The following is a 27803-nucleotide window of genomic DNA, read 5'->3' on the forward strand; positions in this document are numbered from 1 at the left end:
CTAGGGTTAACAGGAAGAGTACATGGGCTTTTGCCTTATTTACCACGGTTTTCTGTTTGAAATATTCATGATTGTTTTTAACGTTAAGGACTGAAAAGTAACAAAATCTTTTAAAAAACTTATTTATTTGAAAGGCAGAATTACAGAGAGGAAGAGGTGGGGAGAGAGAGAAGAAAGAGAGGGAGAGAGAGGTCTTCCATCTGCCGGTTCACTCCCCAAATGGCTGCAACAGCCAGAGCTGTGCCGATCCAAAGCCAGGAGCCAGGAGCTTCTTCCAGGTCTCCCACACCGGTACATAGGCCCAAGGAGTTGGGCCAAAATTTGTACATATCAAAGGCAGAGAAGTCCAGAGGAAAATTTATAGTCTAACATGAATTAGAAAACAAGAACTGAAAATAAGGTAATTAAATTTTACATTCAAGTTGACAATGAGGAAAACAAATCCAAAGACAGCAAAAAGGATGAAAAACTTTTAAACATAAGTTGAATACACAATAGTTAAAAAACAATGTTAAAAAAAAGACTGACCAAGTTGCCTGACATAATTAATTAAAACCTGTTAGAATAAAACATGCCAGACCAGTGGTTCTATCTTTAGTCTCAAAATACTTTTAGACTTTTAAAAACTGTTATTTCTATCAAGAATAAACCCTCTCAACCCTGGATGCCTTGCCCGCTGTCCCCTCCCTCCAGGAAACTTAGTTTGATCACAGCGAACCCAAGTCCATCTCTCTTCCGCAGCTCCCACTTCCTCTGCAGAGACCAGCAAGTCTGCTCCCACCCACATTCTGCCTTCCCTTCTTCCTGTGAGCCTTCCCCACCCACAGTAACGTTCTTGGGGCTTCCCACCTCAGATGCCTGCAACAGTGAGTGACAAGTGGAGCTCCTGGAGTCGGATGACACTGGGTCCTTCTCCTGGGAGCTGACAACACCCTGGAAGAGGGGCGCGGTGGGGAAAGATGGCACAGGGCAGTTGTCTGGTGCAACTAAGCAATCAGGAACCTTTCACTGAAAACCGAGTGGACTCGGAGCAAGCTGCTATCCTTGGATATACAAACAAGCACTGTGGCAGAGTGAGGCGCTTTCCCTACGTCAGTCTGGGCTGAGGACATGGGAGAGCTGGATACAAGCACCAGGGAGACAAGTCCTTCTAACAAAGGGGCTTCCACAAGTTCATGGAAAATGTGTGCAGTGTGAAAAAAGTTGCATGGGCTTCAGCTTTTTCAAATCAAAATAAACTTCTAATTCCATTTTTCCGTCAGTTCTTTGAAGTATGATAATTCCATACAAAAGCCACTAACGACAAACAGCTGACCCAAGTGGGAACCGGCGATGCTGTGAGCTACCTGCTCCTTCAGAGGCAAAGGAAGACAAAGGACTGTGTGGGTGGGATGCTGAGGGTGGTCAGAAACACAGGAGACAGACTGTGTCCCCGGGGTTTCCTTTTCTAAAATATTCACACAGGGAAGTTAACACACAAATGTACATTTATATATTTGTATATTTTACAACGAATTATACAATTCTTATGAGGGACTTGGCTCTGAAGAGTAGTAGGAAGAGCTTTTATTTTCGTTCTTTCTATGAGCATTAAAGCAGCTGAAGCCAGGATGTCTTACCCACCGTCACCTACCTCCAGGAACCTGTCAGCACGGCCACAGCAAAGTCAAGGGCAGCCCCAAACCCTTCCAAACACGAAGTGGCTCGTGGTTTGATGGCAGGTGTCAGCAGCTTCACGAGCCATGGCAGAGGGAAAAGGACAGAGGCTGACGTCACCCTGTCTAGACTGCGGATCAATTTTCCGGGGATTTTTTGAACACAGCCAGGTCAGGCGTGAGCGACCCTAAGGCCCCAAGTCCTTCAACACTGGTCTGAGCAGCCTGTCCCATCTGTCCCTGTCCACCTTAGAAATACTAGCTGCTGTGTATGCTGTGAGGTGGCGAGGTTAGGAGGCAGCACATTCGTGAATTTGCAGGCCCTAATAATGAATTCCATCCATTCTTTCATTAAAGTATCAGACACAATTAAATGTCAGGCATTTTCTTTGGGTTAGAGACACAGCAGAGACCCAACAAAGAGACACATCCATGCACTCACAGGGCGACTTTCTGTTGGGGACAGGAGTAACCAAGTGTGTATGAGAAACTCCTTCGCATCACAGACAGCAACTACAGCAGGACAGAAAGGGCAGGGAGGACCGTGATGGGCAGGAAGGTCCTTGAGAAGGGTTAACAGGGAGCAGATTTCAGGGGGGAAGGAGTGGACCCAGGTCAACCACCGCCAGGAGACGGCAGCCCCAAGCAGAGAAGACGCGCCTGGGGAGGCCCACTGCCACGCTGAGCCGCAGCCAGGACTTCTGGGAGCCCTAACAGGCACTTGGATGCGCAGTGGCACAAGAAACCTGTTAATAGTAATTTTTTTTAAAAAGGGAACTTTCAACAAACCAAGTAACAGATATTAACTGTGTAACATATTGCTTGAAAGAGGAAACTGAAAAGTCAATCATTACTTCAAAAACAACAGTAACAGCAAAAATGAAGTCATCTTCCTCTTTGAAGTGCAGGTCTGAAGCCCTAACTGATTGCACTTGCACTTCCTGTAACCCACAGTGCACCTGGGATCCATCTACCCCACACAGAAGCAGAGAAGACCCCAAGTTCCAGTCAGAAGCACCATGCAAGAACGAGGCCATCCTATCGTGTTCCACGGCTACATAACTACGTTCTAGATTAACCTTGATCTATAGTAAAACAAAATGCATTAAAGCTCAGTGCAAACCACAGGAAGTCAAGTTTGAATAATAAGCATCCCTTTATTTGCTGATGCCATTACAAAAACGGATTACATTAGCAACAAAAAAGTGTTTTCTTGAGTTGAAGTCAGAGGCAGTTACTTCCCAAAATGTTAAGTAAAACAGTGTACAACATCAGTATTAAAATGTTAAATTTTACATCGTCTTTACCACTTTGATCATCTGAACAATTTTATTGAGCAAAATAAAAGATTACATGTTTATTTTATCTTCAGGAATGTAAAGGTCTAATTATTCAAACAGTTTTTATTATAAAACTAAACTCTGAAGATGTCTACAGAGTTGGCTTCTTTTATTTTTCTCTCTTTAAATCAGTAGTCTAACAAGGATTAGAAAAGACAAAACTCTGTTCAGTGTTTCTGACAAAGTAGAAAGGGTGAAAACATAAATAAGGCTTTAATTTGGCAAAATATAATACAATGCCTTCTGTTATCCTTGAATGAACAGTTTTCCCAATTACTTCATTCTGTAAAAGACAAGAAAGAAATCCATTTTAAAAAACAGGGCAACAAAAGGCAACCAGAAGACATCTGTCTTGTATTTACCCCGTCTGACCGAGCACGGCCCTTTCAACTATACACCACGTGATTCACACTAATGCTAATCAAAACGATAAAAACCTCAGGATTCAGAACAAAGAAGTTTGTAGGCAGACATTTTACAGGCTTATGTATTTATCTGATAGGCAGAGTGATAGACTTGGAGAGGTCTTCCAGGCACTGGTTCACTCCCCAAATGGCTCCAACAACCAGGGCCTGGAACTCCATCCTGGTCTCCCATGGAGGTGGAAGGGACCCAGTACTTCAGTTCTCTGCTGCTTCCCCAGGTGCACTAATGAGGAGCTGGGTGAGAAGCAGAGCAGCTGGGGTTCGGGGCAGCACTCAGATATGCGATGCTTCTGTGCCCCAACACCAGCCGCTCTAGGTACAGCCCACTTCAGAGCACGTAAAGCTAGGGTGAGAGCACCTGAAAAGCAAGGGGCTGACATTTACAACTCTCCGCCCATAAGGAATCTATGTGGGATTTTCTGAAATCATACAAAGTTTTCCAAGTCAGATGACTAAAAAGTTAAATTTTAAAAGTCATGAGAGAGACTAAAAGGACTTCAGCAAATGCAACACATAACCAAAATACTATTCTGGCTGCAACTAAAGAAACCAGAATGTGAGCTTAATGCTGGATATTGTAAGAATACTCTAGGCTTGAAAGAGAACATCCTGGTTCTTAGGAGATGCATACTGAAGTGCTCAGGGATGACGGGCCATGATGACTGAAACTCACCTTCAAATGCTTTAACGTCAACAAAACATAGATGGATGCAGAGATAAAGCAGATATAAGGTCTGACAGATGTTCACACTATTCTGGTGCCTGTTTTTACCATTTCAGTGGTAGAGAGACAGTGACAGACAGGAAATGCTTCCATTGACTGCTTCACTTCCCAGCTATCCACAAAGGCTGGGAGAATCGAGGGGACTGAGACCAGAAGCTCAAACTCAATCCAGGTCTCCCACCTGGGTGGCAGCAACCCAAGTCCTTGAGCCATCACCAGACTCCCAGGGTCCACAGCAGCAGGAAGCTGGAGTAAGATGGGGACTGAATCCAGGCAGTCAGATGTGAAACACAGCTGTCCCAAAGGGCAGCTTAACAACCAGACCCAAAGTCTGCCCCTATTCTTTCAATTTCATGTGTGAAGTTTTTCATGATAAAAAGCAGAGAGGAAAAGAAACAATTAGAAGGTTAAAAAGCAAAGTTAGCACAACTGTTGTTGATCAGAGGCCTACACAGCCTTCATTAGACCCTGAAGTGCCACAGAAACACTGCAAAAATGAAAGCCTGCTTGCGCGAAAGCCAAGCCTGGGGCACAGAGATAAAAGCTCACTTCTACCTGGCATACTCACTCTTGTGCTTCAGCAGCACCACAAAAGGACTTTTTCTTTGAGAAACACAAGACTACTTCTACTTCTCAAAGCAGCAGGGAGAGTTCGTGCACAGACACGTGCACGCACGCACGCACACACACACACACAGCTTCATCTCAATTTTCTACAGATACTATTGCAGGTCTCTCCAATTCATCACTGACAAAGCAAGTACCAATTTAAGGAAAAAGTCCAATTTAACCAGAGAAACTCCTAAGATGCTGGCACCAAGGAATCAGAATGAGGAAAAAAGAAATCAGAGACACAAGGAGCCAGGGAACAGAGCACCTGAATCAGAGAGGAGAAAAGCACAAATGAGGAGCCAGGCCCTGGACCAGACCACCTTCATTTAAATTCCAGCTTCCCCTCTGGCTAGCGGAGGGCAAGGTGCAGAATCTCTCTGGGTTTGCTGTACCACAGGAACAACAATCTAACCACCTATCTAGTGCTCAGAGGAGTCCCCAGATGCTGGAAGCACGCTTAGGCACACTGATCCAGGGCCAGCTACAATCCACCTTTCACAGGACTCCACAAACGCGTTCCAACGGGAGGGACACTGGGAGAGTGAAGTCTCCTGATTCGGTCAGAAATACACCTAGAACACCCAGAGAGCAGGCCAGTGAACAGGAAAAATCAACATCTGGAACAAAAGCAGCATACTGTAAACATCAGTGTTGCAAATCCACATACAAGTCATCTTAATCAATTCTGTCACTTCCCAAAAAGGAGAGAGGGAGGTGGCAGCCTTTCTGTATAGGTGTGGGCTGAGGAGGAAATGGAAAGGACAACCTCCAAAGGGAAAGAAGGACGAAGATTTTTACAAGTTAGGGGTATACACTAAATACATCTGACCCCTGCAGCTCCCAGAAATTCCAAGTACTGTACATCTGGACTTAGAAAATCTAAATCACTGCAGTCACTTTTCTTTTTAAAATAACAGCTTTCCCTTTATTGAACATGCACAGAACAATCTTGAATAAGTCATGTTTATTTGTAGTGCATATTGAACAAGGCTTATTTGCATTCAGTGTTGTAGCATAGCAGATTAAGCCAATGCCTGTGAGCCTGGCATCCTATATGGGTACCAGTTCAAGTCCTGGCTAATCCACTTCCAATTCAGCATCCTGCTAATGTGCCTGGGAAAGCAGTGAAAGATGGCCCAAGTGCTTGGGCCCCTGTACACACATGGGAGACCCGAAGAAGCTCCTGACTCCTGGCTTCAGCCAGGCAAAGTACAGACTATTGCAGCCTACTGGGGAGTGACCCAGTGGATGGAAGATACCTCTCTTTCTCATTCACTAACTCTTTCAGATAAACAAATAGAATCCTTTTTAAAAAAAAAAAGTTTATTGACATCAGACACTAACTTGTTATCTACATTATGATGATTAAAATATTTACATTTTCAGGACCTGCATTTTGGTACAGTTTGGGATGCTGGCATCCTGTAACAGAGTGCTAATTCTAGTCCTGGCTGTTCCGCTTCTGATTCAGCGCCCTCCTTTTGCATACCCTGGGAGGCAGCAGGTGACGGCTCAAGTATTTGGGTCTCTGCTACCCACATGAGAGACCAAGATGGAGTTCTAGGCTCCTGGCTTCAGCCTGGCCCAGCCTGCCTGTGGCAGACATTTAGGGGACTGAACTAATGGATGGGATCTCCCTCTATGTCTCTCTCTGCCTTTAAATAAATAACCCTCCCCACCCCCCCAAAAAAAAAAAAATCTATCTTCAATTTAATCATCTGACAGTAGCTTTAAGAGCACACACCAGAGGGTGAATATTTTGAGCAAAAGTGTCAGCTGAGGGTGAGGTCAACATTTCAAGGGTAAGGAGTTACCACTGTCAATACTGGCTTGAACCTAAGGGAGGAGAGAGCTCACAAGTGCCTGGCAGAGCTCTGGTCTCATACCATCCATGAGGCACTCCAGCCAGCCATTCTTCCGTTCACCAACTTTGGATTTACAGTCATCAGCTGACAAAAGAATGCTGCATTTTCACTTAGGGAAGCTGCTTGACAACCAGCTAGGTCATCAGGGCAGATGTGTTTATTTTAATAAGTTACTTTGATTTTATAAGTCAGGAATAAAAAATGTGGTGTTATCAATGTTAAGCATAAGTCTCCAATGCAATACCGTTAAAGTGAACATGGAAACATGCAAGTCAAAATGGTTCACAAGACTTAACATGAATGGAGCATCACAGCAAGAAAAGAAAATACTCCAAGATGCTGACGAGAGAATCCGGAGGACGTCTGAAGTCAAGGGGCCTCATCGTTTCGGCTCTGTGGAAATGCAGCTGCTGACTACCTTCAGCACGCATGCTAACCTATTTCCCTACTGCTTTCAGTCTCATTACAGGCTTGGTATCTCCTGTCTGAAATGCCTGGGAGCAGAGTGTTTCAAATTTCAGAACTTTCTCAGCCTTTGGAATATTTCCACAGAGTTTACCAGTTGAGCATCCCTAATCCAAAAACCTGAGATCCAAAAAGCTTCAAAATCTAAAACTCTCTGAGCATCACCTCAGTGTTCAAAGTTTCGGATTCTGGAGCATTTGAATTTCAGATCTTTGGTTTCAGGACAATCAACCTGCCAATGTAAAGGAAGAGCCTGTATTAGATACAGCAATTAGGAAATCACTAGTGACATCAGCAAAAATGGTTTCGCTGGAACGGACATCAGAAAGAGAAGCCATTCTGCAGTGGACAAGGGAATTAATAGCAAGTAAAGAAACAGATACTATGAGAACATTTTCTTATTTTAAGATCTTTGTTAAGTAGAGATGTAAAAACTTGAGAGGGCAACCTGAAATTTGTACACAGAGTCAGTGAGACATCTCAACAACAAGAATGTATGGAGAAAGAGACTGAAGTTATGGGAAAGTGAGACAGAAGCACTTCTCCATGAAGCAAGGCTATTTCCTAATGTGGAAGAGGAAAAAAAATGCAGGACAAAACATGGAGACAAGGTCTAATTACTTTTGCTGTACATAAAAAAATGAGCTGGTTTTATTATTTAGAAAGACTTCTTAAAGGTAACTGACAAAAATAAGCATTTTAAATGAAAGCATAGGCCAGAGAATAATCATTGTGTAAAAGCTAGACAACTATAGTCTGGGCCATCAACATGGTCCACCCCAACTTTTCCCAGATGCTGATCCAGTCCCTGGAACATCTGTAGCTTTTACAGTACTATGCATGGGGTCTGAAAGGGCAGTTCCATGACAAGCTGCCCCTTTGGGTATCTAGGATTCCATGTTAATTTTAAAACAAACAGCTTCAAAAGAAGAATACCAAGTATGCAATGTGAACTCAAATACTATAATTATCCTAAGCACTAAGACTTAAGTCGCACATAAAATAGGTAAAACCCATAAACAAAACAAACATAATCCTACATTCACCAGTTAGAATACAAGTCATTTTGAAATGCTAAGAAATGCAACCTTTCAAGGTTATATGAGTAATAAGAACTTATAACATGACTTAGTTAATAACAGGTTTATTTAGCTTCAATTGAAGACTCATTTCAGGAATAAAGAAGATATTTCTTAGATGATCTTCAAAAGCAAACTTTTTTTATTGAAGAAACATATGGAACATAAGTTTAATTCTTGGTATTAACTAAAAAGGAGTAATAAATTACGAATCTTCTTTGCCACAAACAGGCTTTTTCTGATAAGGACCACTTGGATTAAACAAAAGCTTCCGGTAAATAAGGGCACCGTCACAAAACAGAACACTGATGTTATGAACACAAACACCCCTCCAAGAATTGTAAATGCTGTGGCTCCTGGTAGCAGTGTCAAAACAGATAAAATGACCAAGAATCCAGCCTCCAATTCAATGAAACTGTGATGGCGTGATTTTAACAATCTCACCTCAGTAAAAATGTTTCCATCATTTTATTTTACCAAATCATGAGAGAGGTAAAGAAGGAGGGAGAGGGAAAGGAGAAGAGGGGGGAGAGGGAGAGAGAGAGAGAGATGACATAAATATTTTACCTGAACAAAGATCAGAACAAACTAACCAAGTAGCTGCAGCAATGACAACACCCAGGTAGCCAAGTCACGAGGCGATCTGTTTGATTAAAAGGTTAAAGTAGGCAAAGGTAAAGGTTGCTCCCCACGATGAGCTACAATACCTTTGAAATACACACAACATAGAAAGATAACTGAAAAAGCTAAAGGCTGTCATCTGTCTGGAAGCTGTGAAAGAAAGGAATATTTCCTCTAGTGAAATAAGAGCTTCTTTAATTAAGGGAAACATGCATCTCTCTCTCCCTCTCTCTCTCTCCCCAGCAGCCACCAATAGCAACACTTCGGTTGTCCTTACCAGCACACCTGGTCATGCTACTTCTCCTTTGTGAGCTGTTGGTTTACTGTCTGAAGCAACTGCTGTAGCTGTGTCACAATCTGATTTAGACTTATGGACATCGTCTCCTTCTCAGAAGACTCCTGAAAAGGAGACAGAAGTGATGAGAAACTCCAAACATAAGGAAGAGGAATTTGCAACCAAAAACAGAAAATACAAACAAAGCTCAAAAACAATATAAAGTCAAAAATTAGCAAAAACCACAAAGAAGCACTGTTTGCTAACTAGAGGTACAAACTTTCTGGCAACAAAACTATATATACTACAGGGGACTAGCACTGTGGCGTGGTGGGTTAAGCCACCACCTGTGACTCCAGCATCCCATATGGGTGCCAGTTTGAGACGTGGCTGCTCCACTTCCAATCCTGCTCCCTGCTGATGGCCTGGGATAGCAGCAGAGGATGGTCCAGGTGCTTGCATGACTGAAACCACGTGGGAGATCAGGAAGAAGCTCCTGGCTCCTGGCTCCTGGCTTCAGCTTGGCCAAGGCCCGACAAATGCAGCTTTTGGAGAGCAAACCAGTGGATAGAAGAACTCTCTTTCTCTGTAAGTCTGGTTTCATATAAATAAATGAATATTTTCTTAAAAAGACTGTACTATAAATGTTTTCATTTGGCCATAAGGGGAGAAATCTAAAACATACAAGTATCAGAAATATGCCAATTTTTCCTTTAAAAAAAACTTGCACAGCAAAGAGTACACTATGACATAACAATAAAAGTTAGCAAGGGCAAGTACTTAGCCTAGCATGTAAGATGCTTGCGACCCACATCAGAGTACCTGGGTTCAGTACTCAGCTCTAACTTCTGACTCCAGCTTCCTGCCATTGCAGGCCCTGGGAGGCAGCAGTGATGACTCAAGTGACTGGGTTTCTGCCACCCCAAGGGGGACCTGGATTCAGTTCCTAGTTCCCAGCCTGGGCCCTGGCCCAGTACCTGACATCGCAAGCATCTGGGGAGTAAACGAGAGGATGAGAGCTCTTTCCATCTCTTCTCCTTCCCAATTAAAATTAAAAAAAAAAAAAAAAAAAAAAAAGAACTCTTGCTCTTTCTCAATTAAATTTAAAAAAAAGTGAAATAGTTAACATACTATTACTAAATGCCAAGTATAAGTATCTTGTAAGTTGGCTCATTTATTCCTTTCAACAGCCCTACAAGACAGGTACTTCTACCATTGCCTTTTACAGATGCGGCAACTAAAGCACGGAGCAGTTACGGAATTTCCCCAAAGTCACACAGCTACTAACTGGCAGGCCAGGATGCAGACATGTGGTCTATCTCCAGAGGCAAACTCACAAACACTCTGCCATAATACCTCTCTGCACAAAGTGAAAAGAACCTCCATAAAACACTGCATTGTAAAGATGAAATGTCTTGAAGATAACTTTCGTTAAGGGTGCAACATAACTGATATGAAGCACATTCTTTCCCAGAGTTTGATGGTGTTTGTGTCTACAATATGTATATATATATTTTACATATATAAAATTTATTCTTCACTTTACAAGGTAATTAGTCCAGAGATTCAAAGCTAAATAAGATGCATACCATTTCTGGGGAAATATCACTGTTCCCAATAACTGTAGTGTCTTCAGCAACTTTCACTATTTTTGACTGGATCAGCTCCAGTGACTGTTGGGCCTGAATGGAAAGCAATATAATAGCTATTAAATAAAATATCTGGTAAATCAAAGTACACACAGTGGTTTTATTACATATTTGATTAAGAGCAAAGTTCCTCTTGAAATTAAAGGCTTTTTCTCCAAAATGAAAAAGTTTCTTCCCCCATCAGATTAAACAAAAACAAACATAAGCTCACTTTTTAAAAAGTTCAAATAATACAGAAATTGTATACCACAGTTGGTATTTAGATCAACACTGGTCTAGACCAGGGGTCACCCAAATGTGGCCTCAGCCTGACTACTCACAGCTCACACACAGTTTTTTACATCTTTAAAGATTTATATTAAAATAAAGAAACACACAAGAATATCCAAAAGAGACCCCATGTTGCCCACAAACCCTAAAACAGTTTGTGGGTTTGCTGACCCCTACTCCCTCTCTGTTCATATCATGTGCTTATAGAAAATCAGCAGAAAACTTCATAGAAATAGGCCTTAACATAATGCTCTTTTATATTTGGCTCTTTTACAAAGTAATTTTGCTAACCTTTTCAGTCAATATTCATATGCATTTCACATTGAATGTCACACAGTATTTCTAGTGTGTAGATATGGGACAGTTAACTTTTGCCTATCATTGCCATTTTAGCAATCATAAATAACATCACAGGTCTACATCTTTGAGCATCTGTTTTATATCCTTTGTACTGTGAGGAACTACATTGCTAAGCTAAAATTGCAGGTTTTGTATTTTAATACAAAGGTCAAAAATTTAAACGAACTATTAAAATAACTGATTTGTTCAGCATCTGATAGTATACAATATATATTAAAATGTTAGACACGGAAACAAGCTTCCCAAGTTCACATTTACAGTAAAATAACTGGAAGTACTTCTTCATTCCTAGATTTTTGCATAATAATAGTTATAATCTCTTAGCACCAGAACCAACAAAAATATTTCTTTTAATTTTTCAAAAGGCAATTTTTTTTAAAACAAAATACTTTTTTTTTTTAAACGGAATCAGTCTGTTTATTCTTTTGGTAACCTCTTCCAGAGTTAGCTACCTCCATTGTAGGTGATGAACTGTGTTAAGACTCCACTTCAAATGTTGGCACTGCTATGAGCATGGTTTTTCTCTTTACTGCATGTAATTCAGAATTAAGCTTTGGATTCTCAATTTTTAAATTCCAGTCCCAACAGTTTTCATTGTAGAAGTTATCTGAAGACAGTCTTATACTTTCTAGTAGTTGTCTATAAACCAGGCTTTAGCTTCTCCGGGAACACTACAGGATGGATTTAGCTTAAATGTACATTAAACTAATAGGCATTCTCTCAAACGAGAACAAAATACTTTTAAAAATTAATTTAGGAGGCCGGCATTGTGGCATAGCAGGTAAAGCTGTCACCTGTGATGCCGGCATCCCATGTGGGTGCTGGTTCCTGTTCTGGTTGCTCCACTTCCAATCCAGTTCCCTGCCACTAGCCTGAGAAAGCAGTGGAGACCTGAAGAAGCTCCTGGTTCCTAGATTCAGCCTGGCCCAGCCCTGGCCATTATGGCCATCTGGAGAGTGAACCAGCAGACAGACGATATCTCTCTCTCAAAAGAAATAAATCTTTTAAAAAATTATTAAAATATCGAATATTACAAAGTGTGACAGTCTATGCTAGAGAAAATAGACAGATACAGGTACCCTCATTCCATGTGTAGTGTAGTGAATGCTGGACTCCCCCACAACACTAGCACAGCTCTAAGGCAGCTGAGACATAAGCACACATGAATAACACTACTAAAATATCTCCAAACAATACCGCAAACAAGTAACCTGTCAACTTAAAGCACAGGATAAGACATGCAATCCTAAATGTCATCCATTTGTATATGAGAGTATAAGAAAAGTTATCTATATAAACAAGAAATTGAAAGGAACACACTCAAACACTAGAAACTTACATACTTGTTGGTTTCTAATAAAACATTCTTTGTGAGTAGCTATACAATCAGACCTTAATTTAACCAAGTTTTCAAAAATAATTCCAATTAAATTTAAAATTTTACTTTATACTCTATAAAATAATTATATAAATTGGATGATGATGTAAATTAAGAATGGAAAAACAAGTCAAGAAGTTTAGTTCTAAAAAACTGTAACAACCTGCCTAAATTTATAAGCAAGTTAACAGAATGATGCAAAATGACTGGAGGCACACACAGGCCCAGGACACGGCAGCTCTAGGACAAGTTAGTGTCATACCTTATACAAATCACCAGCTACTTTCTTTCTTTCATTTTGCTCAGTTTTAAGTTTTGTGTGTGTTTCATTTAACTGTGTCTTCAACTGTAAAAATAAAACAACACCACAATTAACTTCATTTGCATCCTTCAATCATGCTGACACTTCTAGAACTGAAGAATGAATGTAAAAGAATGAAATCACCAACAGTTACTATGCACAGTAGATTAGCCAATATGCTGCACCAGATACATAGGAAAGCTAAGCAGTGGAGTTCCCATCTGTAAAGCTGAAGGTAAGAAAGGCTTCAGAAATGAACTAGCGTTTACAGCAGAAAATTGCAAATGTAAAAACAAAACCATCAAATCCCAGTAAATTGCCTTTAAAAATAAACCACTATTCATAAAATAGTTACTGAAATTATTATAAATCAAAAGGCAAGCAAATTTTACCAATTGATAAAATTGGTTCTTAAAGTATTTCTTTATATATTTCAATTAAAAGAGTCAATTCTGTGATGTTTTAAAAGACACTTAACAGGATAAAGCAAGTACAGCGAAAGTCTACGCTGGCCTAACTTACACCAATAAGAAATGTCTTAAGATAGCCTTCTCCGGTTGCCCCTCTTCCAGGCCAGCTCTCTGCTGTGGCCAGGGAGTGCAGTGGAAGATGGCCCAAGTGCTTGGGTCCTGCACCCCATGGGAGAACAGGATAAGCACCTGGCTCCTGCCATCGGATCAGCACGGTGCACTGGCCGCAGCGCGCCTACCGCGGCGGCCATTGGAGGGTGAACCAACGGCAAAAGGAAGACCTTTCTCTCTGTCTCTCTCTCACTGTCCACTCTGCTTGTCAAAAAAATAAAAATAAAAAATAAAAAAAAAATAAGATAGCCTTCTCAAGGGCTGGCACTACGGCGCCGTTGGTTAGGCACCACCTGTGGCACCGACATCCCATATGGACACTGGTTCGAGTCTCCACTGCATCACTTCCAATCCACTTCCCTGCTAATGAGCCTGGGAAAGCCGCAGACGATGTCCCTAGTGCTTGGGCCCTGCACCCACATGGGAGACCCAGAGGAAGCTCCCAGCCCCTGGCTTCACATCAGCCCAACTCCAGCGGCTGTGGCCATTTGGGAAGTGAACCAGGGACAGAAGACCTTTCTCTCTGTGTCTCCCTCTCTCTGTGACTCTGCCTCTCAAATAAATGAATAAATCTTAAAAAAAAAAAAAAAAAAAACAAAAAAAAACTTCTCAATGACCAATTTATCAGTTACAAAGCTTATATAAAACTCTGGGGCCAATATATAATGCCTCTTCGGAAATTGTTCCAATTGAATAGAAATAAGGAAAAAGACTACATTGCCTTCCAAAACACTCTTTCTTATATTCAACTCATCAACTGTTTTTGCTTTCCACCCTCCATGGTATGATTTTCCAAACAGTTCTGGAGATCCAAAATGGGAAAATATAAGATTTAAAATTGAAGGAAGATTTAATAGGGGGTATTCCACTTGGAAATTATTTGACAAACTCAATTTAAATACCCCAATAGTAGTTCAATACTTTATGTCAAAGAGGTGAATCTTTTGGCCCAAGAACGCACAAAGTATGTATAGGCAAACAAAATTATTTTATCTTAAAATGTGGTAACAGCTATTCTGAGCAAAGGAACAGACTAAAATAAAGATTCCAAACTCAAGACAAAAGACCTCCAAAACAAACAACCCAATTACCACACAAAATGGTCTCTTCCCAGAAACAGAAAACAAGATAGAGAATACGGGGCACAATCCTATGGGTTTGATGCTACTGCTAGGTCAGCCACTGAGCACCAGGGTCAAAAGTAAAATCTCCAACAGCTGCTTTGAAATGATCTTTCAAAAACACATTTGAGGGCAAGGACTTTTGGCCGCAACATATCATAGGTCTGATCTGTGCAATGTATCAGTCTTAAACAGCAATGTGAATGAATTCAATTAAAGCAAAGCACTAGTAAGTGAAACAATCATTTCATTTAAAAGAGAGAGGTGTGCATACATGGTTCCATGTGTATATTTCATATAGCACTACTCTAAATACTGATTCCTAATGAAGTCATTACCATAATACAGAAGACCAACCACCAACAAATGAGTAGCCTTCCTCAGTACATGCAGCAGTGCTAATGAGAGACTCCAAATTGGGCAAGGTTAACTTGGAGTCAGGAGCAAACTTACATAATCTTCCTGGAGTTTATCTGGATATGTTTTCAAAATGTAATCCCATGCTTTAACAATTTTGTCACAGGAAGACATGACTATAATTTGAAACAGAACAAGGCAGCCATATCTGTCTAACAGCTAAGCCTGTCACAATCAGTGAAATGTCTAGAAAACTTAGGAACCATGAATACAGGATGATGTATATCTTAAGACATTTAGCTAACTCCATAGGATTACCATGCTGTAAATAATATACTGATAAAGAATTTCACAAGTTTTTATTTATAACTTACAGAAAATCTACTGAAAATAACAAACAGGACTGGATTACTGCCCTTGAACAAAAAGTAGTATCTTTAGTCTTCAACACTCTCAGAAGTTAGGCCAATAAGAAGTCTGTACTGTGTGCAACTTTAAGGTTCACATCAAGAACCACCATGCTTCTGAACTTCTTCCCAAAGTATCTTGCTGCTGACTCCAACAGAGATTCTCATCGTAAATAGCTCTAGTACTAAGTATGCTTTACAAATAACCTTCACAACTCAGCCTTTGTTTCTTTAGTCACTGAAAGTAATGCTGTTCAAGAAATAAGGCTTTATAAAACATAGAAAAAAAATCTGAAAAAGAGCTGAAAGCCAAACATGCTATTGTTAAAAGCTAAGAAAAGAATCACCTTAGGAGTCAAGCAAAGACAGATCATCTTAGGAGTCATCAGAATATGAAGATTATCTTAAAACTTACAAAATGCCAAGCTAAGAAGGTTAGCAAGGAAACAGTTTGGATGGTTTCTCCACAGGTCAACACAAGTGTTTTCAGAGCCTACTTGATGCCCAGTGGAGAACAAGCTTCTTACCAAATTTAGCTCTTCATTCTGTCTTACTGCTTCAGAATATGAATCATCAAGTTTTTTCTGCAATTCAGTCAACAGATCTTTCAGCTGCAATGAAGTTTAGAGTTTAAAATTCATCTCCTTATGTTATTCCATGTTTTGTAGCTACTTGGAAGCTCTGCCACAAATAGTTAATGTTGAACTACCTTATCACTGTTATAAACTTAATTTGAATTGAGAAGCAAGTGTGAAAAATTCTATTGTAAGTACCTCTCTGACTTCTGTAACATAGGTAGATCGTTCAATTTCTGCCTTCTCTAGTTCCATTTCCAAATGCTCTCGTTCTCTTCTTAGCTAGCAATGCAACAAAGAAGGAAAAGTTAACACATTTAAGATTTCCTTTCATGATGTTTGCCCATAATGTAAAATTACAGCTTTATTATATTCCTAAGTATAGCAACTCAAACATTATATGAAATATTAAGGGCACAACCATATCACCAGATAAAAGTAATCTTACAACACAGATCTTTAGACAATCCTTAATGCTAAAATTGAGTTCACAGAGTACACGCCAAATCAACAAATAACATACATTTTCAATATCTTTATTTTCTCTTCTTAATCGTTCTAGCTCTTGTTCTGATGATGTGAATGATGACTGCATCTGAAATGTGAAACAATTATATGACCAAGTAAAGTTATCAAGGATACTGCGTTTCTGCTTTGTAGAACCGTGAACCAGTTAAGACACTGGGGCAAGCACTGTGGAAAACAGGTAAGTAGCCTCCTCCAACACCAAAATCCCACACGGGTGCCAGTTTGAGTCCCGGCTGCTCCCCTTCCAATCCAGCTCCCTGCTAATGACCTGGGAAAAGCAGCAGAAAATGGCCCAAGTCCTTGGGCCCCAGCCACCTATGTGGGAGACCCAGAAGAAGCACCTTGCTCCTGGATTCAGTCTCGCCCAGTGCCGACTGTTGCAGCCCTCTGGGGAGTATACCAGCAAGCAGATGGAAGATTCTCTCTCTCTCTCTCTCTCTCTCTCTCTGTAACTGTGACTTTCAAATAAATAAATAAATAAATGCACACACACACACACACACACTTCAGAGGTTTTGAATGTATCTTAATAGAAATCATAAATTTTTTTTCAGATTTTATTTACTTACTTGAGAGGTAGAATTACAGAAAGAGAGATGGAGAGACAGAGAGAAAGGTCTTCCATCTGCTGGTTCACTCCCCAAATGGCTACAACGGCCAGAGCTGGGCCGATCCGAAGCCAGGAGCCAGGAGCTTCTTCCGGGTCTCCCAGGCCAGTACAGGGGTCCACACACTTGGGAAATCTTCTACTGCTTTCCCAGACCATAAGCAGAGAGCTGGAGTAAAGAGGAACAGCCAGGCCACAAATGGGCACCCATATGGGATGCCAGTGTAGCCTACTATGCCAAAGTGCCAGCTCCTAAAAGTCATAAATTTTTAAAAGGTCTTAAAAATGATAGAATCCCATATAACCTGATATAAACTGTAGTCAAAACCTACTTCATTTGCATGGTATTTTAATTAGTCATGCTTAAAGTGCGTAATTTTTTATTAACAAATAACAGATAATCTCCTACATTTAATCACCAAAGGTATTAACATAAAGTACCAGTAGCCCTAAATTCTGCACAAATTGGCCCAAGAAAGTAACAGATGGTACTGTTTACTACATTCAAGCAAATGGGAGAAAAATTAACACCACGCAGTAACACTCAAGTCCCACAAACAGAAAAATGTCTCAAGTTTTTCTTGAATACTATGACAGGGATTAAATATCAATATTTTAATAACTAATTTTTGAACCCAGATTGTTAACCTATGTTATCATATATTAGTTCAGAACTTACAAAGCACTTTAAGTTCCATTAGCCATCCTCTAAAACTCAGTGGTTTTCACCACAGGAGAGGTCCACCAGACCAGCCCAGGGCCTCCCTAACACAGACTGCTGCCTCCAGCCCTCCTTCACTGCCACTGCATTTCATTCCCAGGTGGTGCTGATGAGGAACCCGGTCTTCCACCTTGGATCCACTGCTCCTAGCTCTTTTTAAAAATACCTGTTTAATAGTCTTTTGTGATTCGTCGACCTTAACTTTCCATTTATTTTCTTCTTGCTCCACACTTCTCTGAAGCTTCTGTAAAATTCCTTCCTACAGACAAAAGTATAGGCGTTCTGAAAAATTCATATTCTAATGCCACAATAAACTATTCAGGCCAGGAAGGAAATAGTTACTAATTTAAAAATAAAATAAAAATGTAGATTAAAAATCATTTCCTACTGTTTCTGCGAGTACGGATTTATATTTTTCACACTCTAGCTGTAACAATGTGTGCATTTCATCAGCTTCTTTCAACTTGTGCTCTAGAACCTGCAAAGAATGAAATCAAGTTCTATAATTTTTACCAGTAAGTTTAGTGCTTCAAATTTTTGCAACACTTAGTGGTTTATTATGATAAATAGTTTCAAAGTGTTTTATAATGAAACTCTAATTCTCAACCTTTCTAAGTAGCAATTAAGCTCAGTGATCTTTTTGGTCATTTGGTTTTTACTAATTATGCTCTTACTAGAAAACATAGTACACAATTTTGGAATAAACAGATTTTGTTACACAGCAGTCAGATGGTAAAACCAGAGCAGATCCCTGTGTGAAGGCCACAGTATCTATGCTACACGGGAAAAGGGGATTTTATTCACACCACTGAAGACATGGGAAATAATACTAATGAATTCTTCAATTTTACTAGCTTAAGATAATTAACAACCCAGTTTCTCAATAGTCTTAATGTTGTATCTGGGGACCCACCAGCAAACCAGTCAGAGTTTATCAACTTATTCTCAATTATCTTTACTTTTAAAGCTCAAGCTAAAAAGAGAGTATAGGATAATAAAACATTTGGCTTTGGAAATGATTAAGATACAGTTATAGAACTGGCAAGTACTAGCCATGCAGAAAATCAAATTCAAGTAAATTTACAGTATTCTAAAAATTTATATAAAATGAAATAATTTTATGCTTTCTCAAAAGATCACTATTTTACCAATAATATATCATATATCATTATCTTTCCCAAGCACATGAAAACAACTTGCAATTTACTTCTTGTTATTATGTTTGGTTAAAATACAGCTTCCTTCTTGAACTAACCTTAACCTCCTCTGAACCTGAAGTTCCAGCTCCACATTCTTTTGCCTTCTTTTCAAATCCACGCAACCATTCACTGTAACTCTGTGGAAGAAAAAAGTGAAAGCTGTCAACTAAAAAAAAAAAAAACTAAATGAAACAGATCATTCAAAATAACAAATTAGCCAATTATAAAAGAAACTTACATGCATATCACTACCCTGCCAGATATTTCAGAGAGCACTGTAACGCTACATAAAGTGAACATAATTCAATTTTGAGAAACACTAAAAATATTTCTATGCTACCATCATCAAAGTAAAATCTTATTTATCCTGACTAAGAATACCAACAACTGAATGACAGACTCACGGACTCAAATGGCATCTACAATCACTAGCACCAATCTTTAAAACACAGAAAACTAGCAAAATAGTTATTGAAAACTAAATGTTTTCAATTCATAAACAAAGAGTCCAAGTGAAGACACTCTATTAAGAAGAGTTCAGATTTGAAGATGCCCTAAGAATTTTTCATTCAAATTAGGAACTGCATATTAGGGGAATCAACACTGTGACATAGTAGGTAAGCCACAGCCTGCAACAGCAGCATCCCAGATGGGCACTGGTTTGTGTCCTGGCTGCCATTTCCAATCTACCTCCCTACTAATGGCCTGGGAAAAGCAGCAGAAGTGTCTGGGCTCCTGCTACCCATGCAGGAGACCTGGATGAAGCTCCTGGTTTCAGCCTGGCTCAGCACTGGAGGTTGCAGCCATCTAGGGAGTAAACCAGTAGTTGGATGGAAGATCTCTCTCTCTCTCTCCCTCTGAATTTCAAAATAAGTCAATTTGGGGCCAGCATTGTGACATAGAGGGTTAAGCCACTATTTGTGGCACTGGCATCCCATGTGGGCGCCAGTTCAAGCCTCGGCTGCTCCACTTCCAATCCAACTCCATGTTAATGTGCCTGTGAAAGCAGCAGATGATGGCCCAAATTCTTGGGCCGCTCCACCCATGTGGTAGACCCAAAGCTCCTAGCTCCTGCCTTTGGCCTGGTCCAACCCTTGTCATTGTCATCTGGAGAGTGAACCAGCAGATGGAAGATTTCTGTGGGTCTCTCCTTCCTCTCTGTAACTGCCTTTCAAATAAAATAAATAAATCTTTTTTTAAAAAAAAAAGTCAATCTTTAAAGAAGTATTATAAATTATCTTAAAGGTCATGAGACATGATCTGCATATGCAAATATATACTTATATAAATGCAACAAAAAATTTATGCTGACAGATCAGCCAACGTAAATAATACATGTATTAATTACACTTTGTCATTATTCCAAATTCTAAACTGTTGATGCTTCTTGAGTGAATTTTAAACTCTAATGAGGAGTATTTGTTCAATACTTTAAATATAATATCCTCTTCTTGCTCTTAGGTCTCTGATTTAGTTTAATTCAAGAAAAAAGAACTCATAAAATTTCTACTAACTCCTTATGGGGCTTTATCAAGATTCTCAAGGAAACAGTCAATATCAAATACGAATAAAAAACAGAATAGAGGTTGAGATCACTTCATAACACATATCTTTAGTATCAAATTAGCTTTTAAAGAGTCTTTTTTCACTAATGGTTCCTGGCTTAAGATCAGCCCAGCTCCAGCCACTGGGGCCATTTAGGAAGTGAACCAGCAGGTAGAAGACCTCTCTGTCTCTCTCTCTTACAAAGGCAGAGTTACAGAGAGATCTTCTATCCACTGGTGCACTCCCCAAATAGCCAACAACCAAGGCTGGGCCAGGCCAAAGCCAGGAGCTTCTACCAGGTCTCCCACGTGGATGCATGGTCCTAAGGACTTGAGTCATCCTCCTCTGCTTTCCCAGGCACATAAGCAGGGAGCTGGATCAGAAGTGGAGCAGCGGAGACTGGAACCGGCACCCACATGGGAATGCCAACTCTGCAGGCGGAGGCTTAACACTCTACACCACAATGCTAGCTCCGAGTCTGTTCATTTTAGTATATGTACTGCTGAAGCAAGCACAATCCGTTCATTTTAAAAGAACTGCATTTTCATTAAGTTTGAGCTAAGACCTGTGGCCCCTTTGTAGTATGTTAAGCTACCACCTTCAGCACCAGCATCCCATGTGGGCACAGGTTGAAGTCCCGACTGCTCCACTTCTGATCCAGCTCCTTGCTGATGGCCTGGGAAAGCAGTGGAAGACGGCCCAAGTGCTTGGGCCCCAGGAACCACCAGGGAGACCTGGAAGAAGCTCCTGGTTTCATATCTGCCCAGCTCTGGCCATGAGGCCAACTGGAGAGTGAACCAGCAGATGGAAGGCCTCCCTCTCTGTCTCTCCCTCTCTGTTCATCCTCTGTAACATTTTCTCAGACTACACATACAACTGGACATTAAGTTTATTCACACTATCCCTGGAACCCACACCTTCAAAGCTAGATCTTAGAGAGAAAGTTGAGTCCAGGATTAGGGCATGGAATGTATACAATCCATCACGAGCATCTTGCTGTAACACAAAGCACAGAAGCTATCAAAGCTTCCCAATGTGTGTCCAAAGGACTGGGCTGGCAGCCTCAATAAGCTCCAATGGGCCTCCAGAAGGAAATGCATGATACCAACTATGGGATGGCCCTGCCCCCAGCTCACCCCACCCCAAACACCATGCCTGAATCTGTTCAGGTTTCTACCAATTACCAATTCATGGAATACACAAAGGATAAAGAAATATGCTGACACACCAAAGGGATGCGGGCAGTTAAATCCAAACTGCAGGGAACTGCTTGAGACCACCAGGTTTTAAAGAAAAGAAACAAAAACAAAAACAAAAAAGTGCAAGGATGGGAGGAGGAGAAAAAAAGGGGAACCAAGAAAATAAAAAAGATCTAAATATCCAGTCACATGTCGACCTTATGAGTCCTGATTAAAACAAACTATATTAGGTTGTTATTACTCATAGAACATACATGACAACGGGAGAAATGCAAGCTTTAATGATAGATATGAGGGAACCCTAGAAAGTTCATGGAAAATGTGCACTCTTCCCACTCTGTTCTTCCATAAATTTCTTGGCACCCCTACACACAAAATTAAGCATATTCTTTTAAATGCAATGTAAGTATTTTCTAAAGGAATTGCTATCTTTAAGAAAAAAGATTTACTTATCTATTTGAAAGAGAGAGAAAGGAAGAGTCAGAGAGACAGAGAGAGATAAATTAAAGAGAGATCGATCTTGCATCTGCTGGTTCACTCCCCAAATGGCCACAACAGAAGGCTGGGCCAGGCCAAAGTCAGGAGCTTCATCTGGGTCTCCCATCTGGGTGGCAAGGACCCACGCACTTGGGCCATTCTCCACTGTCCTTCTCAGGCCATTAGCAGGGAGCTGGACTGGAAGCAGAACAGTCAGGACAGGAACTGGAACTCACAGGAATTCTTATCTTTTAGAAACACATGCTGAGGGTCGGCATTTGGCGCAGCCGTGAAAACATGGCTTGGGATGCTCAGCCCTGTATCAGAGAACTTACTGCGTCCTGGCTCCTCCTCTTCTGATCCACTTTCCAAACTAATCTGCACCCTTCAAGGCAGAGTGATGACTCAAGTAACTGACTCTCTGCCATCCATGTAGGAGACCAGAATGGAGCTCCTGACTCCTGACGCCAACCTGGCTCAGCCTCAAGGGGTGTTTGGGGAGAGAACCAGCAGATGAAAGATCTGTCTGTCTAGCTCTGTCTGCTTTTCAAATAAAAGAAAATTAATTTTATAAAGTTTTAAAGGAATATGTGCTAGAATATTTACAGATGAGACACTCTGACGGTTGAGTTCTTCAAACTAAGCTAGGAAGTGCATTACTAGTAGCAAAGTAAGATTTTATGCGTTACACATTTCAGATATTAATAACTGCTTAAGTGGGATATCTTTATGCTATTCTACTTTTGAACATGTACACAACTTTGCATTAAGATAAATAAAGACCTACCACTTCAGGAAACTCATATGCACACTCACTGGCTTTCTCTGCCCTTAAGTATTTACTGTATAAATTCTTTTTGAACAAAAGTAACTTTTTTCTCCAACTTAAAACATGTACAATCTTAAGTAAAGCACGTGCTCTACATTATCTTCAGGACTTTTGCTTACAGAAGTTAACAGGCAACTAGAATCTTCAACTTTGAAATGTAAAGAAACTGATTTATAGCATCAAACGTATAAAGAAATAAAGTATTACTAAAACTAAAAAGCAGTCACTTAAAATCAAACTCTACTTTGAATATAGCCATTAAGAACATTATTGGTTTTATTAGCCATTCAGAAACATTTTTTTCCCAAATATGATCTTTATAATCTTTTAAAAATGTCTCATAAGCAAAATTTAAGAACACAATAAAAACATCAGGTGAGTAAACAGAAATCAGTTTTGAACCAAGTTATTTATCTTAACCACTGGAAAGTACCTCAGGCTAATAGTGGCAAAGATTAAAGCGTCAGTGGATTACTACAACCAAGCACAGGTGACAGATGCTGCTTATTCCCAGCTTTCTTAATAATGACAACACGTCATATGAAGAACAATAACAACATTAATCTTACCAAATTGGAAGGGACAGACACTTTTGGAAACAATTTTTTGAGAACTTCTTTAGCCTCCAACTCAACAGCTTCCACATGTTGTTGTCTTTCCTAAAGTAGAAGACGAACCAAATCAAACCTATTTTTTTGTTTTGTTTTGTTTTTCAAAAAGAGCTATGGTCTTTTAATGAGAGAAAAAAGTCAACTTAAGGAAATTATTCAATATTGACAAATGTTAAAAGTTCCCATTTTAGGATATTAAAATGCTCCAGAAAAAAATCTGCAAAATCTCTAAAGCATCCTAAACAGAAAACAATGTCTTAAATTAACCAAGTCAAAATTGTATCTGACAATATGGACGTTTTCTTAAGTATTAAAAAAATCAAATGATTTGTCTCTCCAGGAACAATTCAAAACAAACATGCATGCATCCCCCCAAAAAACAAAATACACATAAAACATTTGCTACAACTACAACTTTATAAACTACCTTATTAAAACTGAGCATAATAAGCCTCTGGTTAATAAATCCATATAAAAGTATCTATCACTAATGAACTATAATGCCATGGGAGTCAAAAAGCCACTTTTATTAATTCCAGCTTCAAGGTCGTGAAGCCACTCATGATAAACAAAGCAAAAATGACCATCAAAATTTGATAGGTGGTACAATGGGAAAAAGAGGAAAGAGAACAAGGAAAAACAGTCACTACCTTCACTAAGACTAAGCATTAAGACAACTAATTCTGGTACTTGCATACAGTCTCCATCAGTTGTAAATTTAAAGATAAATATTACAACTGTGTTAGTCTAACTTGGTTGGTTTTAAGTCAAAATTTAATGGATATCAATTATACACTCAAAACCATGGTTTGTCAAAATTAGGACAATTTGATCTCACGCCAAAAAACAAAAAATCTGTTCAAATTATCTCTACAACATTAAAAAGAGACACCTGTAAAAATGTACATCTAAACCAAGCCAAGAAAATCATCTCAAGACAAGACTCATAAAGTTCAACAGGTGACAAGAACGCATGCAAGTCAGCACCATCTTAACTACCTTTCTACCCCACCATTCAGATGTGATTGTTAAAACCTATTACTAATTTAACAGGCACCAACTTCAATTTAAGAAAATCTAATCACATAAAAATCTAAATTTACACAATAAAAAGCCAGAGATTTCATCCTATCCTATAAACAAAGTTATTACATTAGTGGCACTATTTTTTAAATAGGTGTCTTAATGGAGTATTTTCAATAATTCAATAATGTCCACTAAATTTCAGAAATACACTCAACTGCATGAAACGAGGTATGTTAATTCAGGGCAAATAATTAAGTGTTAATTCAGAGATAATGAAGAGGTATTTCTTATTATCTGACCAAAATGGTGCTAGAGCAATCTTTAAAGGGAATCAGTGAGGAAAATAGATACTGTGGAACAGAAGATTTTTGAAAACTTCCCAGGGGAAAAAGAATCTAAAAGAAGTAACTAGTAATCAAGAGCCACAGAGATAAGAAATTACCTCTATTCTGTACAATTTTAGCTCAAAGGCTGTGGTCTGACAGGATAGTTTGTACTGTAGATAGCAATTCCCACTCCATTTTAACCCCTGGGAAAGATCTGGTATTATTATTACTCTTAACATCTATAAATACAATATAATTAAAATATCTTTAAAGTAAACCTATCATTTATAGTAGACTCAAGAGTATCCTCTGTTATAAAAATAATTACTTATTCCCAGCATCTAAAACACTAACTGTCAAAAGTAGAGCAGCCAGGACTCAAACCAATATAGAATGGTAGCATCGCAAAAAGTGCCTTAACCCAACAGGCCACAATCCCTGGAAAGGCAGTGGAAGATGGTCCAAGTGCTTTGGCCCCTGCCACCCATTTGGGACACCAGGAGAGAGTTCCTGGCTCCTGGCTTTGGCCTGGCCCAGACCTGGCTGTTGTTGTCTTATGGGGAGTGAATCATCAGTTGGAAGATCATTCTCTCTCTCTCTCTCTCTGTGATACTCTTTCAAAGCTAAACAAGCAAACAAACAAACAAACACCACTAAAGGTATTTTATATAGTTCCCTCTTCAGTACAATTTATGGCACTGGGTCAATCAATAATTTTACACCTATACTAAGGACTGTCTAAATTCTGCTGACATCTAAATACTATGAATTCTAATCTATGCAGATCGTTACCTATGTAAGATACCTTCAGGCACATAAACCTAAACTTTCTTTTGGAAACATAACACGCAAGAATGGCAATAGTAGGTGGCAAACAATTTCTTGCAGGAATGGCTAGCACTTCCGAGATACACAGTCTCAATCACAAAACAAAACTGTAAAGGTAGCTCATAACAATTAAAAACAGTTATAGAAGCAACCAGAAACCATTCCAGAACCTTGTTATGATAAAAATGACTGCACAGTTGCAACTATTCAAAATTAAACAACATCCTACTTGACCTAGATTTCTCTATTGTCTGGCCTAAATTTCCCTAGTCTCAATGCCTATCAGCTGAATCAAACCTATGAATTTATGTGTTACTGAAAATTACAGCAAGGTGAACAGGTACATAAACGCACACAAATTCACTAAAGGAAATATAACTACAAACAAATACCCGATAAAGTTTCTGAAATTATATTCACTTTGGAAGTCCTACATATAAACATCATTAAGACTTGTATTCAAAACTCAACAGATCACCACAGCAGACAAAACAACTTTTTAGAATGCTGAGCGCAGCCATGCAGGCTCCTTCATTAACTCATCTGCAAAATGCAGTACCCCTTTCCCACAGGGATTCTGGCTGGGAATTTGTAGAACACTTGACTGAGCTGGCACATTCAAATTCTTTCAGTCTTTAAAATCAACTTCCCCACTACAACTCACTAGAAATCTTCACATTTGACAGAGTAACTTAAGCTCAAGGAGAACGTCCATTATTGTACAGACAGAATCATGTGTTTCAAAAGTGGTTTACATACCCTGATCAAGAGTATTTCCCCTTGATACTAACAGGACATACTAAACAAGACATGCAACATCCACTATTCAGCTGCTTCAGAGTCTAGTTTGTCTATCTCCTCTAGGGAACCATCACCAGCAGCACTCCCAGAACTGACCCCTTTCCTGTATTTCTTAAGACTTTCCTCATTTTTCCATACTGTCTGGCTCTTCTTGACATGCTCCCAAAAATCCTAGTTCACTGTGCATTATTTCATCTTAGATATTCAAACACGCTTGTTAACTCAGCTAGATTTCTTTGACTCAGGGCTGTCACTTCCAGTCTCCTATCCAACACAACGGGTCTGACAAGGGACTGCAGGGATATCCCAGGTCTTCTGTAACTCTTCAGCTTCAAGTAGTGCTCACCAAAGCTCAAACAAGTAGGTAATCACAACAAATCAGCATGCCTTCTACTAAAGCTTCAGGGAGTAGATGAAAAAAGCAGAGATGACAGAGATGATAAATGCGATGATAAGGAAACTTTATGTTTAAATTGCAGTAAATTAAATGCTTTAGTCTGATTTTAAGACAAGCTGCAGATTTTCTCTGTTCAATGGATTGCTTCTAGGAGGCAGCATTACAACCTTGGAAGTCTTGTGCACTTTGTCCTGCAGCATTTTTTCAGTTGAGGCCAATGCTTCCATTGCTTCCCAGTTTTTCTCCCGAAGTTCCTAATCATTTTTAGAAAGAATGATTTCAGTTTATCCATTATTGAAAGATTTTTGCTTTTTACTTCATCAGTATTTTGCACTGCATTTAAATGCTGGTTACTGCAAAATTATTTCAATGGGAAAATATGTATATTAGCAAAAAAATAAAAAGCAATGTTTAGAAGTTTGAATGAGAAAATAAAGGTGCCCATTTCCATGTTTTAGTACACACCAAATATGCTAGCTTTTAAAATAATTACTTTGCACACGTGACAGAGAAGAAAGCATTCAAAAGTAAACACACAAACCAAGATTATAAATATGATTTCAGGTACACTGAACATTGGAGGATTGAAGACAGAGCAAATACACAAACATTGGAAAAAGCTTTCATTCGATTTTAAAACAAGGCCCAGC

General features: G+C 39.6%; 1 protein-coding gene across 7 annotated transcripts in view; it reads right to left on the reverse strand.

Annotated features, from left to right (window-relative positions):
• Window positions 1-2787: 2787 nt before the first annotated feature.
• Window positions 2788-27803, reverse strand: part of KTN1 (kinectin 1) — an 87116-nt gene continuing 62100 nt past the window's right edge. For 2 of the 7 annotated variants that reach the window (XM_062205069.1, XM_062205066.1), the window contains exons 32-43: window positions 27321-27407; window positions 23734-23823; window positions 19171-19251; window positions 18304-18393; window positions 18082-18174; window positions 16583-16654; window positions 16258-16341; window positions 16012-16095; window positions 12980-13063; window positions 10650-10742; window positions 9064-9185; window positions 2788-3278 (exon numbers count right to left, since the gene is read on the reverse strand). In XM_062205069.1, coding sequence (XP_062061053.1) covers window positions 9081-9185; window positions 10650-10742; window positions 12980-13063; window positions 16012-16095; window positions 16258-16341; window positions 16583-16654; window positions 18082-18174; window positions 18304-18393; window positions 19171-19251; window positions 23734-23823; window positions 27321-27407 — 963 coding nt within the window. In that variant the 3' untranslated portion in view covers window positions 2788-3278; window positions 9064-9080. The remainder of the gene's footprint in view (window positions 3279-9063; window positions 9186-10649; window positions 10743-12979; window positions 13064-16011; window positions 16096-16257; window positions 16342-16582; window positions 16655-18081; window positions 18175-18303; window positions 18394-19170; window positions 19252-23733; window positions 23824-27320; window positions 27408-27803) is intronic. The other 5 variants (XM_062205073.1, XM_062205071.1, XM_062205068.1 and 2 more) reach the window with 4 other exon arrangements.

This window comes from Lepus europaeus, chromosome 11, assembly GCF_033115175.1.
Source record: "Lepus europaeus isolate LE1 chromosome 11, mLepTim1.pri, whole genome shotgun sequence".
Lineage (NCBI taxonomy): Eukaryota > Metazoa > Chordata > Mammalia > Lagomorpha > Leporidae > Lepus > Lepus europaeus.